The 15,155-nt window shown below is 48.9% G+C and overlaps 1 protein-coding gene across 1 annotated transcript in view; it reads right to left on the bottom strand.

The window, feature by feature from the left end:
- Positions 1-13,093: 13,093 nt before the first annotated feature.
- The window catches only part of SPATS2 (spermatogenesis associated serine rich 2), a 179,502-nt gene continuing 177,440 nt past the window's right edge, over positions 13,094-15,155 (bottom strand). The window contains exon 14 of the mRNA XM_025403484.1: positions 13,094-14,566. Coding sequence (XP_025259269.1) covers positions 14,258-14,566 — 309 coding nt within the window. The 3' untranslated portion in view covers positions 13,094-14,257. The remainder of the gene's footprint in view (positions 14,567-15,155) is intronic.

Raw genomic sequence — 15,155 nt, 5'->3', positions numbered from 1 at the left:
GCGGCGCTCTCAGCACCTCCCTCCGCGGCAGCGGCTCGCGTGTCGGCTGCGGGTGGGCTTCCGCTCGGGCTTCGCTCGGCGCCGGGTCTCGGCAGCTCCCTCCGTCTGTCGGGGAGAAGCTGCAGCTTCCCTCCCTCCCTCCCGCGCCCGCCGCCTGCACCGGGGTAACCATGGAGACGGGGCACACCCAGCCAGGGCCGCCTCCTTAAAGGGACAGGCCTCCTGCCGAGGTCTCCCCTCCCTTCGGGACCTCGGTGGGGGCGGGGAGGCGGCGACCGCCCTGATCCTACCCCGCGGGCCTCCCCGCCAGTCCCTCGGAGAACCACTGGCGAACTGCCGGCCCCCTCCCGCTGACTCGGCCTCAGCCGCAGAGGGGAGGCGTCTTTCTCCGCAGTCCGGGGGCTCTCCGAGAGCCTCCTAGCAGCCGCTTCTCCCCCGGCGGAATGGGAGAAGGGCTCGGGGCGTGTGGGGTGGGGGGCGCATGCTGTGGAAGATGCTCTTCCCGAGGAAAATGCAGTGGGCAAGGGGACAGGGCGACAGGCGCAGGTGAAGGCCCGGCGGCCAGCGGAGGCAGGCGCTCTAGAGGGGCTCCAGCCACACCTGGGAAATCTAAAAGCAGATGGGGCGAGGGTTCTGCGCGCACAGCTGTCCGGCCCTCGAGACTTTCTCATCCTCAACTTGACTCTCTGGAAAATGGATCCAGCTGCTCTTATGAGGTGCCCCCGCAAGCAGGAGCTGCCGGGAAACCAGAGGGTGGGTAGCCCTAGGAGTAAGGGTCAGACGTCCTCCGTGTGACCCCGTGGGTGGAAAGGGTGTGTGGTGGGGAGGGGAACGCCAGACCCTTTGTCCTGTCCCTCCATTTCCCTCTGGCTTTTGTCACCTCTTGCCTCTCCTAAGCGCGCTAGAGGATTGGGTGGTAAATACAGGGGACCGACAGGGGTCAGACACTGCAAAAAACTTCCGAACCTTGTGCATGCGGGTCCTGGCACCGGGGGAGCGAGGAAGGCCGAGCCCCGCGCCTCACCCAGCTCAGTCCTGGAGAGCTCCTCGAGGCGCTGTGCGGGGAGCTGCCCGGGGGCGGCTGCAGGGAGCCCCTTCCCGGCGGGGCGGAGCCGGGCCCGGGGCGGCCGTCGCTTCTTGGCCTCCCGCGCTGCGACGGTCCCCCGGACTTGCCTGCCAGCACCGCTCCTCCTCCCTCCCACGATTTGCCAGAGAGCGCGGCTGCCGCCCGCGCCCAGAGGAGCCGCCGGGGCCAAAACAGCAATTTGTTCCCTAACGAGCGAAGCGGTAGGCTCAGCACCCCCATCCTTCGAGACGCACTCACAGTCACCAGTATCGGAAAGAAAGGAGTGTTCCCCGTTCCACCTACCCCTCGTCAGCGACAAGGGCCAAAGCCCCAGGCACCTGTATCTAAACGAGCTGGCACTTTGGGAAGGGAAGACGCGTTCCCCCTTCTCCAGTCCTGAGAAGCCTGGAATCTGGTCCCCAGGAGGAGGAGTGACCTTAAGGAATCCTCCTTAGGATCACTAAGGGTCACTTAGGGTCTTAGCAGATCCTGCTCCCATCCCATCCCCAGCCTTGGATGGATCCTGGCTGTAAAGTAATCCCCTCCCCCAGCCGCTCAAGGCTTCCTCTCCAGGCAGCGGTCCAGCCGTCTACTAAAAAGAAAGACATTTTAGGAGTCAGTTCACTTTGAGACAGGATAAGGCCACAGTTGAAATCACCCACCCACTTGGGAACCAGGTCTGCCACTTGCTGTCCCTGTGATTTAAAAAAAAAAAAAAAAATTTTTTAAATTTTGGTCTGTATGATTTTTTATTTGTTTATTGTTTTTGAGACGGAGCCTCCCTCTGTTGCCCAGGCTGGAGTGCATTGGAGCTATCTCTGCTCACTGCAACCTATGCCTCCCAAGTTCAAGCAATTCTCCTGCCTCAGCCTCCTGAGTAGTTGGGACTACAGGCGTGCACCACCACGCCTGGCTAATTTTTGTATTTTTAGTAGGGATCGGGTTTCATCATGTTGGCCAGGCTGGTCTTGAACTCCTGACCTCAGGTGATCCACCCGCCTCGGCCTCCCAAAGTGCTGGGATTACAGGCGTGAGCCACCACTCCTGGCCTGTCTGTGTGATTTTTAAAGGCAAGTTATTAACCCTTCTCTGACTCAGTTTTCTCATCTGTAAAATGAGGATGCTAATAATAACATCAGAGGGTCCTAATGAGGATTCAATGAGTGAGTATGTGTAGGGGACCTAGAACAGTGTGTGACACCTGCAACGTGTAAATGTTTGTTATCTGATTTTGAGTCTCCTGGGAGCTGTGTGAAACAGCCGGGGTGGGTGCTCCTTATGCTCCATTTCACAAAGGAGGAACCAGAGCTAAGAGAGAGACAGAGAGAGAGAGAGAGAGGAGGAAGAGAAGAGGAAGAAGAAGAGGAAGAAGAAGAAGAGGAAGAGGAAGGAGAAGGAGAAGAAGAAGAAGAAGAAGAAGAAGAAGAAGAAGAAGAAGAAGAAGAAGAAGAAGGAGAAGAAGAAGAGGAGGAGGAGGAGGGAGGGAGGGGGAGAGGGAGGGGGAGAGGAGTTGTAGTAGTAGTAGGAGGAGGAGAAGTGGAGGAGGAGAAGGAGGAGGAGGAGGAGGAGGAGGAGGAAGAGAGAGACTTGCTCAAGGTAACAGAGTTGGTAGATGACACAGCCAGGGTTAGAACCCTGACAGTATCCCAGTCCTAGGTCGTTGGGTCTGCCTCTCTCTAGCCTAACTGTATGGGCACTCAGAGGACTGGTCATCTGGGCTTGTGTAGCATGTCTGGGTGGCCTTACACTTATCCCTGTAAGGCCTAAGTGTTTACACTTTCAGGCTTCCAGCTCACCTGCCAGGGCTGGTTTTGGGCATTAAGACAAACCAGACACCTTGGGTTGGGGTGAGCAGGGCAAGATGGAATGTGTGGGGTGCCCCTGAGGATTACAGCAGCTTACACTTATTGAGCATTAACTTTGTGCCAGGCACTGTGCAAAGTGCTTTACTTGGATTATCCAGTTAATCTTCATAATAACGTTATGAGCTAGTTATTGGCTATAACTGCCAATTCACAGATGAAAAACTTGGGGCAAAGAGGTCAAATCCCTAGTCTGAGGTGCACTGCCTCCTCCAGCAGCTCCAGGCATAATGCCCATGTCACCCTTTGCTGCCCTGGTTCCCACTTCCAGGAGAAGAAAATACACTAATATTTATGGAATGTTATTATCATTCTTATTGCAGAGAGAAAAGTCAAAGGCCTGTTTGGGCCTTTAAACTCCTTCCCCCATTGCCCCTCAAAGAACTCATGTGAATGCGTACTGAGCGGGGGTGCCGCTACCGACCCTTTCCTTTATCTGGCCTGTTTTGAATGAGTGTGATCAGGCACAGGATCTTAGCCCACTGTCCTCTCTCTTCACGTTTACCCAGTCCCTCAGATCTTCCTGCCAGACCAGTCTTTTGTTTGTATGAATTCCCCCAGCTCTTAGTCACTAATTCCCTCTTTTTTTCTTTCTATTCTTTTTTTTTTAAAATTGTTTTTTCTTTTATTCCTTGTTTTTTTTTTTTTGAACGGAGTCTCACTCTGTTGCCCGGGCTGGAGTGCAATGGCATGATCTCGCTCACTGCAACCTCTGCGTCCTGGGTTCAAGTGATTCTCCTGCCTCAGCCTCCCAAGTAGCTGTGACTACAGGCGCTCGCCAGGATGCCCAGCTAGTTTTTGTATTTTTAGTAGAGACGAGGTTTCACCAGGGTGGCCAGGCTGGTCTCGAACTCCTGATCTCAGGTGATCCACCTGCCTCGGCCTCCCAAAGTGCTAGGATTACAGGCATGAGCCACTTTGCCCGGTCCTCTTTTATTCTTTTAATTCCCTATCTTTTCCTTCCATCTTTCCTCCAGCCCCCAACCCATATGCACAAAGGGCAGAGACCCACATTTAGGAGAGAGTAAGACAGGGATTGGGGAGTTGAAAATTGAGCAGGGCCCTGGGAGATGAGCACCATAGTCCTCCTCACTGTAACTCCTTTTCCTCTCCCCTTCCACCAGCTCTTGACTCATTTGACCATGGTGGGGAGTCATAGGGAGGGGAACGTTAAGGAGGATCCCTGTTCAGAGATGCTCAAAGCCTCTGTCAACAAGAAGAAACTCAGGAGGCTGCATTTTGGAGCTGGCCGTGGGAGGCCTGTGGGAGTATTAGCTACAAAAAGGAACAAGGAGAGAGAGTAGGGAAGCTCAAAGCAAGGAAAAAACCGCTCAAGACACAAAGGATGGAAAAAGTCCCCCCACTTCGCAACCACAAAGCGCAGGTGGAGTCAGACACTGTGTTCAGGGAGTGGGAACAGGCGGCTGTCGAGGAACAGAGCCCAGGGGCCCCTCCCCTTCCCTGCCTCTTCCCACTCTCTCCACCTTCTTCTCTGGAGGTCCCCAGGCCTGTTCTCTGAGCCTGGCTCTCAGCCAGCATGGCCAGGCTCCGCTTCTAAGGTTGTGTTGTATGGTGGGAAAATCTTGGGCTTTCAAGTCAGACTAGTTGGAGTTCCAATCTAGCTCTGCCACTGGCCAGCTGGGAGACCCAGGGTGGGCAGAGGGTACTTTATCTTGCAGAGTATCAGGTCTTTTGATTTGTGAAATGAACCTGAGCCAGCTGTTATTTTTGAAAAACCCTGGCCTGGCCGGGTGCAGTGGCTCACGTCTGTAATCCCAACACTTTGGGAGGCCGAGGCGGGTGGATCACTTGAGGTCAGGTGTTCAAGACCAACCTGGCCAATGTGGTGAAACCCCATCTCTACTAAAAATACAAAAATTAACAGGGCATGGTGGCACACGCCTGTAATCCCAGCTACTCGGGAGGCTGAGGCAGGAGAGTCGCTTGAACCCAGGAGGCGGAGGTTGCAGGAAACTGAGATCATGCTACTGCACTCCAGCCTGGGCGACAGAACAACAACAACAAATCCCTGGCCCTCGGTGCTAGGACCAGGGAAATGAGCTCAGGATGAAGCCTGAGGGTTCCCCATCCCCACCAAAATAAAACATTTTGGAATTCTTTGAGGCCTCTAGTACTTGGCCGCACCTTGTCTGTCTCATTCTAGGTGATTCCTTTTCTTTTAGTGGAAGACTCTGGCTAGAGTGGGAACAGACCACAATCAACCTTTTTTTTTTTTTTGAGATGGAGTCTTGCTCTTGTGACCCAGGTTGGAGTTGAATGGCGCGATCTCGGCTCATTGCAACCTCCACCTCCTGGGTTCAAGTGATTCTCCTGCCTCAGCCTCCCGAGTAGGTGGGATTACAGGCGGGTGCCACCACACCCAGCTAATTTTTTTATTTTTAGTAGAGACGGGGTTTCACCATGTTGGCCAGGCTGGCCTCGAACTCCCGACCTCAGCTGATCCGCCTGCCTCGGCCTCCCAAAGTGCTGGGATTACAGGCATGAACCACCGCGCCCGGCCCACAATCAACTTTCAAACAAGGGAATCCGGGGAGGCACATTGTTGTGTTTATCCACAGATAAAGATACGGGCCCATATTGCTTGGCTAGTAAGAAAAAGAATCCGATCTGAACCAAGACTTGACTAGGTTGACAGCAATTCAGGACTATGCTATGCTGTGGGGCCACTTCGTCTTCTCTTTTGGTAAACAGCCTATGAAAAGGGAAACTGCATGGTCATTTCTGACAGATGGTCAGTGACCTGTAGTGAGTGCCCACTGTGAACAATACCTGGACTCCACGCCAGGTGAGACACTGCAGTTAACTGCAGGCCCCATAGGAAGGTGGCCGACACAGCCCTGCTGGAGCTGGCAAGGGAGTGTATGCCTGGCCTCCTGAGAAATCTCATCCTCTCAATTCATGTGTTCTAGCAGCACCAGAAAACAGGTGTGTTTGAAATCAAGTTACAGAGAAAGCCTAACTCGGTTAAGTTGAAGAGACATAAAAAGGAGACCTGACTTTTCCCTAAGGAATTGGAGTGCGTGGTATTTGTTCCTGCTGTTTTGACAGCAGTGAAGGGGCAGGCAGGAGAATAGTTGTGCTGGTGGGTGAGTTTCTTCACCCAGAAACATCTTTTTTGGATAGAGTTTCCTCCTTGGAACTGAGTATCAAGGTAGATAATAAAACTGCCTCATCACATGTATGGAAATAATGTTCCTTGACTTTCCCCTGGGAAACCCTGACCCCAGCTCCACCTGTGTGCTGCTGCAATGGTTACTGTGTTAGCTGAGGTCAGCTCCATCAGCATCTGCCTGCCCCATCCACATAGCTCTGAAACTGGGGTAGGGGTGTATTTTCTGACCAGTATGGCAGACAGACAAGAGGGGCACAGGGCTCACCATGCTGGAGGGGCATGCACTCAGGAAAAAATTTTACAGAAGGAATAGGATAGCTGGATTTTTAGTATTTTTGTAGTTAATAAGGTCTGTCTGGCTGGAGATAGGGGAAGTCTTCTTTCATATACTTTTTAACAAAGCAGGAGAGACAGAAAAGGAAAGGGGCTAAACATTCAACTTGTCATGGGTTAGCCTAGACGCCTAGGGTACTGTTCTGTAGCACCTGGCTAGATGTCTTATAAAGTCGTTGCCATTGTCCCACTTCACAGTTCAGAAAGAGATTCAAAGCTGTTATCTGTCCAAGGGCAGTCAGTCACACAGTTACCAAGCTGTGAAGCCAGAATTAAAATCCAGGTTGAGTCTTTATACTCTACCACACTGCCTGGTCTCCCAAGGGTTTAAGGACGAGCTCTACTTCCTTTACCTGCAAAGTGGTTGAAGAATGAGCTAGGGCTGGGCCTAGTGGCCCATGCCTGTAATCCTAGCACTTTGGGAGGCTGAGGTGGGCAAATCACTTGAGGCCAGGAGTTTGAGATTAGCCTGGCCAACATGGTGAAACCCCGTCTCTACTAAAAATATAAAAATTAGCTGGGTGTGGTGGCCCACACCTGTAATCCCAGCTCCTCGGGAGGCTGAGGCAAGAGAAGTGCTTCAACCAGGAAGGCAGAGGTTGCAGTGAACTGAGATGGCCCCACTGTACTCCAGCCTGGGTGACAGAGTGAGACCCTGTCTCAAAAAATATAGATAAAGAAAAAAAAAAAAAAAAGAATGAGCTAGAATAGTTTCTGGCTCAGAACTCAGCAGAGTGCCTAGCACACAGTAGGTATCTCAATGTTTGAAGGTGAGAAAATGTGCCCAAGTGGCTACAACAACCAGAAAAACTTGATTTTATAGTATATTTAGTATGTTGTTCTGGCTACCAGCATTGTGGGCCAGTACTTTGAACTCATTGGTTAAACTAGTGATAAAATAGTTCCTTGTATCAGTTGGTAGCCTCCCAGCATGTACACCTGTTTCTTCCAAGAAATCTGCTGCCATAAGGATACAATCCTTACCAAATGGGACCAGAAGGTGGGATGAAACCTATAAATCAGGCAAGACAAAACTTCATTTTCTTAGGTCAGATGGTGGAATTTTCAGGGGCAACAAGTCATTATTCTACTGACCTTCTCCAAGAGAACAGGTTAGTATAAAGATGAGTGACATGCATCCCGAATTTTCCAGGTCATTCTTGACTTCAACTAGTTTATCCTATTCCCTCCCATACATACATTCATACTCACAAGACTGTACCCTGGTTTGGGATTCTGAAATATAACAGAAGGTCACTATCTCCATACACCACTGCACAACTGCCTGATCATATGCTGGTATAGTTCTGGCTCAAGCATGGGACCCAGACCTTTGGCTGTGCTCCCTCCACCTCGAAGACAGTATGGCATTTTCAAGCAACACTATTTCCTTGTATTATTTATTGGTATTCTCAGTTGCATCAACTGGTTTATCAGCTATGTGAAGTCAGGGATTATTTCTCTCCTTAGCTTCTGGCTCAGCAACTGTACAAAGCATTGCCAAACACTGGCAGAAAATGTAAACCTGATGGCTGGGTGTAGTGGCTCACACCTGTAGTCCCAGCAATTTGGCAGGCGAAGGTGGGAGGACTGCTTGAAGCTAAAAGTTTGAGACTAGCCAGGACAACAAAGCAAGACCATATCGCCACAAAAAAATTAAAAAATTAGGTGTGGTGGCATGCACCTGTAGACACAGCTACTTGGAAGGCTGAGGCAGGAGGATCCCGTGAGCCCAGGAGTTTGAGGCTACAGAGAGCTATGATCCCACCACTGCAGTCCAGCCTGGGTGACAGAGAGAATCCATATCTCTAAATAAATAAGTTGCATGTGTGAATCTGTGCAACTTTATCAAAATAATACTTTATCAATAACTATACGACCCAGTAATTCCACTCCTAGGAATTTATCCTACAGGGATATTCTCACAAGTGAGGAATGATATATGCATTATGGATTGCTCACTGCAGCAGTAGTTGTAACAGCAAAAAACTGAAAACCATCATTAGGGACTGGTTAATAATAACAAACTTATACAATGGAATACTATGCAGTCACAGAACAGAGGTCTATACCTCGTAGACCTCCGTCCATGTCAGTATATAGAAATATACTTGATTTTTCTTAAAACAAAACAAAAAAATGAGTTACAAAAAGTGAGGACAAGTGAAAAAAGCAACTTGTATAAGGGTATGCACAGTATGAATCCCATTTATGCAAAAGAAAGAAGAAAAGGTACTTCCATGTTTGGGTTTAGAAAATTTCTGGAAAGACATGTAAGAAACTTACTAATGATTTCTTCTGGGGAGTGAGACAAGGTAGAGAAGACTTCTAAATTTCTATTATGTACCCCCTTTTTTTTGCTTGGTTTTTTTTTTTTTTTTTTTTTTTTTTTTTTTGAGACGGAGTCTCCCTCTGTCACCCAGGCTGGAGTGCAGTGGCCAGATCTCGGCTCACTACAAGCTCCGCCTCCCGGGTTTACGCCATTCTCCTGCCTCAGCCTCCCGAGTAGCTGGGACTACAGGCGCCCGCTACCACGCCCGGCTAATTTTTTTGTATTTTTAGTAGAGACGGGGTTTCACCGTGTTAGCCAGGATGGTCTTGATCTCCTGACCTTGTGATCCGCCCGTCTCGGCCTCCCAAAGTGCTGGGATTACAGGCTTGAGCCACCGCGCCCGGCCTTGTTTTTGTTTTGAGATGGAATCTCACTCTGTCGCCCAGGCTGGAGTGCATTGGCGTGATCTCGGCTCACTGCAACCTCTGCCTCCCGGGTTCAAGAGATTCTCCTGCCTCAGCCTCCCAAGTAGCTGGGATTACAGGCACCTGCCACCACGCCAAGCTAATTTTTATTTTTTATTTTTAGTAGAGATGGGAGTTTCACCATGTTGGCCAAGTTGGTCTTGAACGCCTGAGCTCAGGCGATCTGCCCACCTCGGCCTCCCAAAGTGCTGGGATTACAGGCGTGAGCTACCACACCCGGTGCCCCCCACCTCCTTTTTTTTTTCTGTGAGACGGAGTCTTGCTCTGTAGCCCAGGCTGGAGTGCACTGGCGCGATCTCGGCTCACTGCAAGCTCCGCCTCCTGGGCTCACGCCATTCTCCTGCCTCAGCCTCCCCAGTAGCTGGGACTACCAGCGCTCACCACCACACCTGGCTAATTTTTTGTATTTTTAGTAGAGACAGGGTTTCACTGTGTTAGCCAGGATGGTCTCGATCTCCTGATCTTGTGATCCGCCTGCCTCAACCTCCCAAAGTGCTGGGATTACAGGCGTGAGCCACCGTGCCTGGCCCGGTCCCCTTTAAAAACAGAAAACAAAAAACTGGTCTGTACTTTTGTTTAAAAGCACATTTAAAAAAAAATTTATTTAATATTTTTTTGAGACGGAGTCTCGCTCTGTCGCCCGGGCTGGAGTGCAGTGGCGCGATCTCAACTCACTGCGAGCTCCGCCTCCCGGGTTCACGCCATTCTCCTGCCTCAGCCTCCCGAGTAGCTGGGACTACAGGCGCCTGCCGCCTCGCCCGGCTAGTTTTTTGTATTTTTTAGTAGAGACAGGGTTTCACCGTGTTAGCCAGGATGGTCTCGATCGCCTGACCTCGTGATCCGCCCGTCTCGGCCTCCCAAAGTGCTGGAATTACAGGCTTGAGCCACTGCGCCCGGCCTAAAAGTACATTTTTTAAATGGCCATAAATTAGGGGCATAGGAAATATATGACGTTCATAATGAAGCCATGCTAATTTACATTTTGCCTCTCAAGTGTCACATAACTGACAGCGCTAAACAACTTAAAATCGCAGTCCTGTCTCTAAGTTGGGGAGGGTGAGACATTTGTCTGTAAGGGGAAATGGAAAGACAAGGACAAACAATGGTTAGGTAAGGCCTCTTGGAGCACCAGTGGTAACTGCCCAGGGCATGAATCTTCCTTCTTTTGGGAAGTCTAGAACCCCTGTGGGCAATGAGGAATGGGTTATACAATTCAAATTTAGGATAAGCCTAACTTCTCTTTGAAGAAGAGTCAAATTGGCAAATTTAGGAGTGGATCTACAGCATGAGATCCTAAGTGAATTATAGTTTACACATATTATTAAAAAAATACAGAATATACACAGTATAATCTTTTTTCGAGACAGTTTTTTTTTGTTTTGTTTTTTGTTTTTTTGAGACGGAGTCTCATTCTGTCACCAGGCTAGAGTGCAGTAGCACAATCTCGACTCACTGGAACCTCCGACTCCCTGGTTCAAGTGATTCTCCTGCCTCAGCCTCTTGAGTAGCTGGGGTTACAGGCACGCGCCACCATGCCTGGCTAACTTTTGTATTTTTAGTAGAGATGGGGTTTCACCATGTTAGCCAGGATGATCTTGATCTCCTGACCTCACGATTTGCCTGCCTCGGCCTCCCAAAGTGCTGGGATTACAGGAATGAGCCACTGCGTCCGGCCAAGACAGAATTTTGCTCTTGTTGCCCAGGCTGCTATGCAATGGCATGATCTCGGCTCACCACAACAACCTCCGCCTCCCAGGTTCACGTGATTCTCCTGCCTCAGCCTCCTGAGTAGTTGGGATTATAGGCATGCACTACCACACCCAGCTAATTTTGTATTGTTAGTAGAGATGGGGTTTCTCCATGTTGGTCAGACTGGTCTTGAACTCCTGACCTCAGGTGATCCGCCCACCTCTGCCTCCGAAAGTGCTGGGATTACAGGCATGAGCCACCGCACCCTGCTCAGTATAATCTTTTTATAAAAATAATAAAAAACCCATATACCCATGTGTATATGCACATACACGCCTTAAAAACAGTCTAGGCCGGGCGCGGTGGCTCAAGCCTGTAATCCCAGCACTTTGGGAAGCCGAGACGGGCAGATCACGAGGTCAGGAGATCGAGACCATCCTGGCTAACACGGTGAAACCCCGTCTCTAAAAAAAAATACAAAAAAACTAGCCGGGCGAGGTGGCGAGCGCCTGTAGTCCCAGCTACTCGGGAGGGTGAGGCAGGAGAATGGCATAAACCCGGGAGGCGGAGCTTGCAGTGAGCTGAGATCTGGCCACTGCACTCCAGCCTGGGCGACAGAGCGAGACTCCGTCTCAAAAAAAAAACAAAAAACAAAAAACAAAAAAACAGTCTAACCAGGAGTGATGGAGCACACCTGCAGTCCAGCTACTCAGGAGGCTGAGGCAGGAGGATTGCTTAAGCCCAAGAGTTTGAGGCTGCAGTCCCCTCTAATCATGTCCGTGAATAGCTACTGCACTCCAGCCTAGGCAACACAGTAAGACCCCATTTCTTTTTTTTTTTTTTTTTTTTTTTTTTTTTTTTGAGACGGAGTCTCGCTCTGTCACCCAGGCTGGACTGCAGTGGCCGGATCTCAGTTCACTGCAAGCTCCGCCTCCCGGGTTCACGCCATTCTCCGGCCTCAGCCTCCCGAGTAGCTGGGACTACAGGCGCCCGCCACCTCGCCCGGCTAGTTTTTTGTATTTCTTAATAGAGACGGGGTTTCACCATGTTAGCCAGGATGGTCTCGATCTCCTGACCTCGTGATCCGCCCGTCTCGGCCTCCCAAAGTGCTGGGATTACAGGCTTGAGCCACCGCGCCCGGCCAAGACCCCATTTCTAAAAACAAAAAAGGCGTAGAAGGATATATGCCAAATCAACAATCATTAGCCCTGAGAAGTGGAAAGATGGAAAACTTTTTTCTTTTATATTTCTGTGTTGATATTTTAAATACTACTTTTGTAATAAAAACTTTTTTAATTCGTAATTTTCAAACTTTTTGTGGTCATGAAAAATTTTCAAATATTTTTCTATGAGGAGATTTTAACTTCAAGGCATTTTTGATAAACATGCCTTGTCCCATCTGTCTGGGCAGTTACGTATAGTCTTGCCTGGATACAGGGACAGACCTCATAATCCTTCAAGGTCACTTCAATCTCTGGATTTCTGATAAAGTATAGGTAAGCAATTAATCAGAAATGCAGGGTTTTTTCCTGACACCCAGCAGGCTGTTGGTGGTGTTGGACAAATTCCCCAAAATGAGGTGTTCTTGGAAAATGGCTTTCCCAGAACTCCTTGACTACTGTTTTCTTTACCGAAAGACAGACAGATACACACTCTCTCTCTCTCTGAATGTGTTAAACCAACCTGAACCCTGGCAGCTCAGCTTCAGCCAAGGAGGCAAGGGAAGCCCTGAGGCAGCTACGTTCTGCACGACTGCCACTTACAGTCTGGGCTTCAGACTTGGGAGAACACATGCCAGAGAAAGAAAAGATCTGCTGTGATTAAATCACAGATGCTGGGGGTGAGTGCGGGGTGGAAGGGTCTGGCACCCATGCCACCTGCTACATGCAAGAGCTCAATTACGTTCAGTACTCAGTCAAGGGACAGGGAGTTGGGAAGAGCAGTGCCATTATAACCTTTGGTTACCTGGGAGAGCCTGGAGAGCTGTGGTTTTCCTAAAGTGGTTAAGTTCTCCTTTGGAAAGTCACCATTCCCTATCCTATGATCCTTTCTCACTAGGAACAACTGCATTTGCTCATTCAGGCTTTCACATTTTAATCTGGTTCTGAAGCTACACAGCGGTGGCAGACAAATGACTTGGGAATCAGATACCCTCATCTAATCCTGGAACAAGCTGTCTGAGTGACTTCTACCCCCATGAGGCCCAAAGAAAAACATAATGAAATGAAATCACTTGCTCCTATGAAACAAATGTGGGAATATTTATGCAGCTGTTTTTATTTATTCAACTATAAAGATTGATTGCAGCAATTTTTTGATGAGTAATGCCTTAGATTAACACTAATTATATTGCTATAAATTTGGTTCAGGATCAGAATAGGGTTCAGGAAAGGGAGAGAACAAAAAAAAGTCTCCAAACATTCAAACAGAAAAAAAGTTTGTTTTTTTGCGGGGGACTGAGTCTCGCTCTGTTACCCAAGCTGGAGTGCAGTGGCACAATCTTGGCTCACTGCAGCCTCCGCCTCCTGGGTTCAAGCGATTCTCCTGCCTCAGCCTCCTGAGTAGCTGGGATTACAGGCGCACGCCACCATGCCCAGGTAATTTTTGTATTTTTATTAGAGACGGGGTTTCACCATGTTGGCCAGGCTGGTCTTGAACTCCTGACCTAGTGATCCACTCACCTTGGCCTCCCAAAGTGCTGGGATTACAGGCGTGAGCCACCGCACCCAATCTTTTTTTTTTTTTTTTAACTTTAATTAAATGCTATTTTCCCATAGACTTCCCTAGACTGGTTTGCAATCTAAGGTAATAGGAAACAAGGCATTAGGCATTTTGAAGAAACTGCAGGTTAAGCTATGGTGCCAAGCAGAAGACTAAACACTGATTTGAGTGTCAAATCTCAGGCACGTTCTGGGATAGAGGCAGGTTCTCAAATGTTTCCTAGTGTTCTTTCCTTTTCACTAATTAAATTTTCCCTTCTCTGGCAAATCCAGTGCAGCATATGATCCCCTCATTGCCTCTCTTGGTCAAATGGTTGAAGGGAACCTGTCAGGCACCTGTGGCTTCTGCTTAGATTGGAAAGGTGACAGACTAGCTCTGATTCACCTCCTCCTGAGACAGCCTGGACAGTGGAGGGGTCAACTGGAAGGCCGAAACCTGGTAACAGCTGCCTCTGATTCCTGGTGGAAATGACCAACCAGATTCAATCCATATCACTGGGAAAGATCAAGGAAAAAAAATAGCTTCCCCTCCAAAAATGGTAAAGAGGAAATAAGGAGACAAGAAACCAACAATATTTAGAATGGCACAAAAAGCAATACGCATAAACTTCTTTTTGTTATTAAATCTAAGTTTCCTAAAGTCCAGTTATCAAGTTGAACTGGGTGGAGAGAGGAGAGAGGCCAACTGGAATTTCTCTCAAGAGTTCACGGCTTCAGTCTGAGAGGTCCTGGGTTTGCGCTGGGGGAGCCCCTTTTTGAATGAAGGCATGGGAGGGATTGGCTCCATGCTGACTCCAGTTCCTTTGGTCCCTGCAGAGTGAGTTTGGCCTCTTTCACTGGTGTTTCCTGGTGCCTGAGATGGAGCACTCTGATACCTGGAACCAGATGAAGACCACGAGCTGTTTCTGTAACGACCCATACTGTCATGCCGCCCTTGGTTCATGGGGTCATTGGACTTTTGGCCTTGTGGCCTGTAGCCTTGTCCTCGTCTGTTCCCTGGCAATACCTAAAGATAAAAGAATACAATGTTCAAGGTGCTCTAGCATTATGGTACCCCATTCGTTCACTTTACAAGAGTATTCTGAAAGCAGAATTGTGGTATTCCATGCTTGGGACTCAGTTTATCTCTCAAGACTCAAAGAATTCTGTCAGCCGATCCAACCTAGCCACTACTTCAGAACTAATCCATCTTTCCCTGCTCTTCATGCCTAGGCTCTTCTCCACTGAAGAATTTACTTTTCTTTAGCTGGATGCAAGAAGAAAGATAAGGACGACAGAACATTCCGTGGGTTGTTACAAGTCCTCAACTGGACAAGTATATCATATTATGTCTGAACTCTTCAGATAAAAGGCCATTGGTAAAGATAATAAACATTTGAAATAATAAAGTAAACATCACTATGGCCTGCTTTACTAAATGTCATGACTATAGATTAAAGCTTGCTGCTGTGGCATTCAGCACATCTTTCAAAATATAATCTGGAAAGCTTATGGTATGAGATTTTATTTTTGTCCTCCAATTCCAAACGTCATACCAGTTCTGAAGAATTACTGATGGTACTGCCTTGGATTGCTCTTGTGTTTATTCTTCAAAC

Source organism: Theropithecus gelada, chromosome 11 (genome assembly GCF_003255815.1).
Source record: "Theropithecus gelada isolate Dixy chromosome 11, Tgel_1.0, whole genome shotgun sequence".
Classification (NCBI taxonomy): Eukaryota; Metazoa; Chordata; class Mammalia; order Primates; family Cercopithecidae; genus Theropithecus; species Theropithecus gelada.
This window is presented reverse-complemented; position numbering and strand designations above follow the sequence as displayed.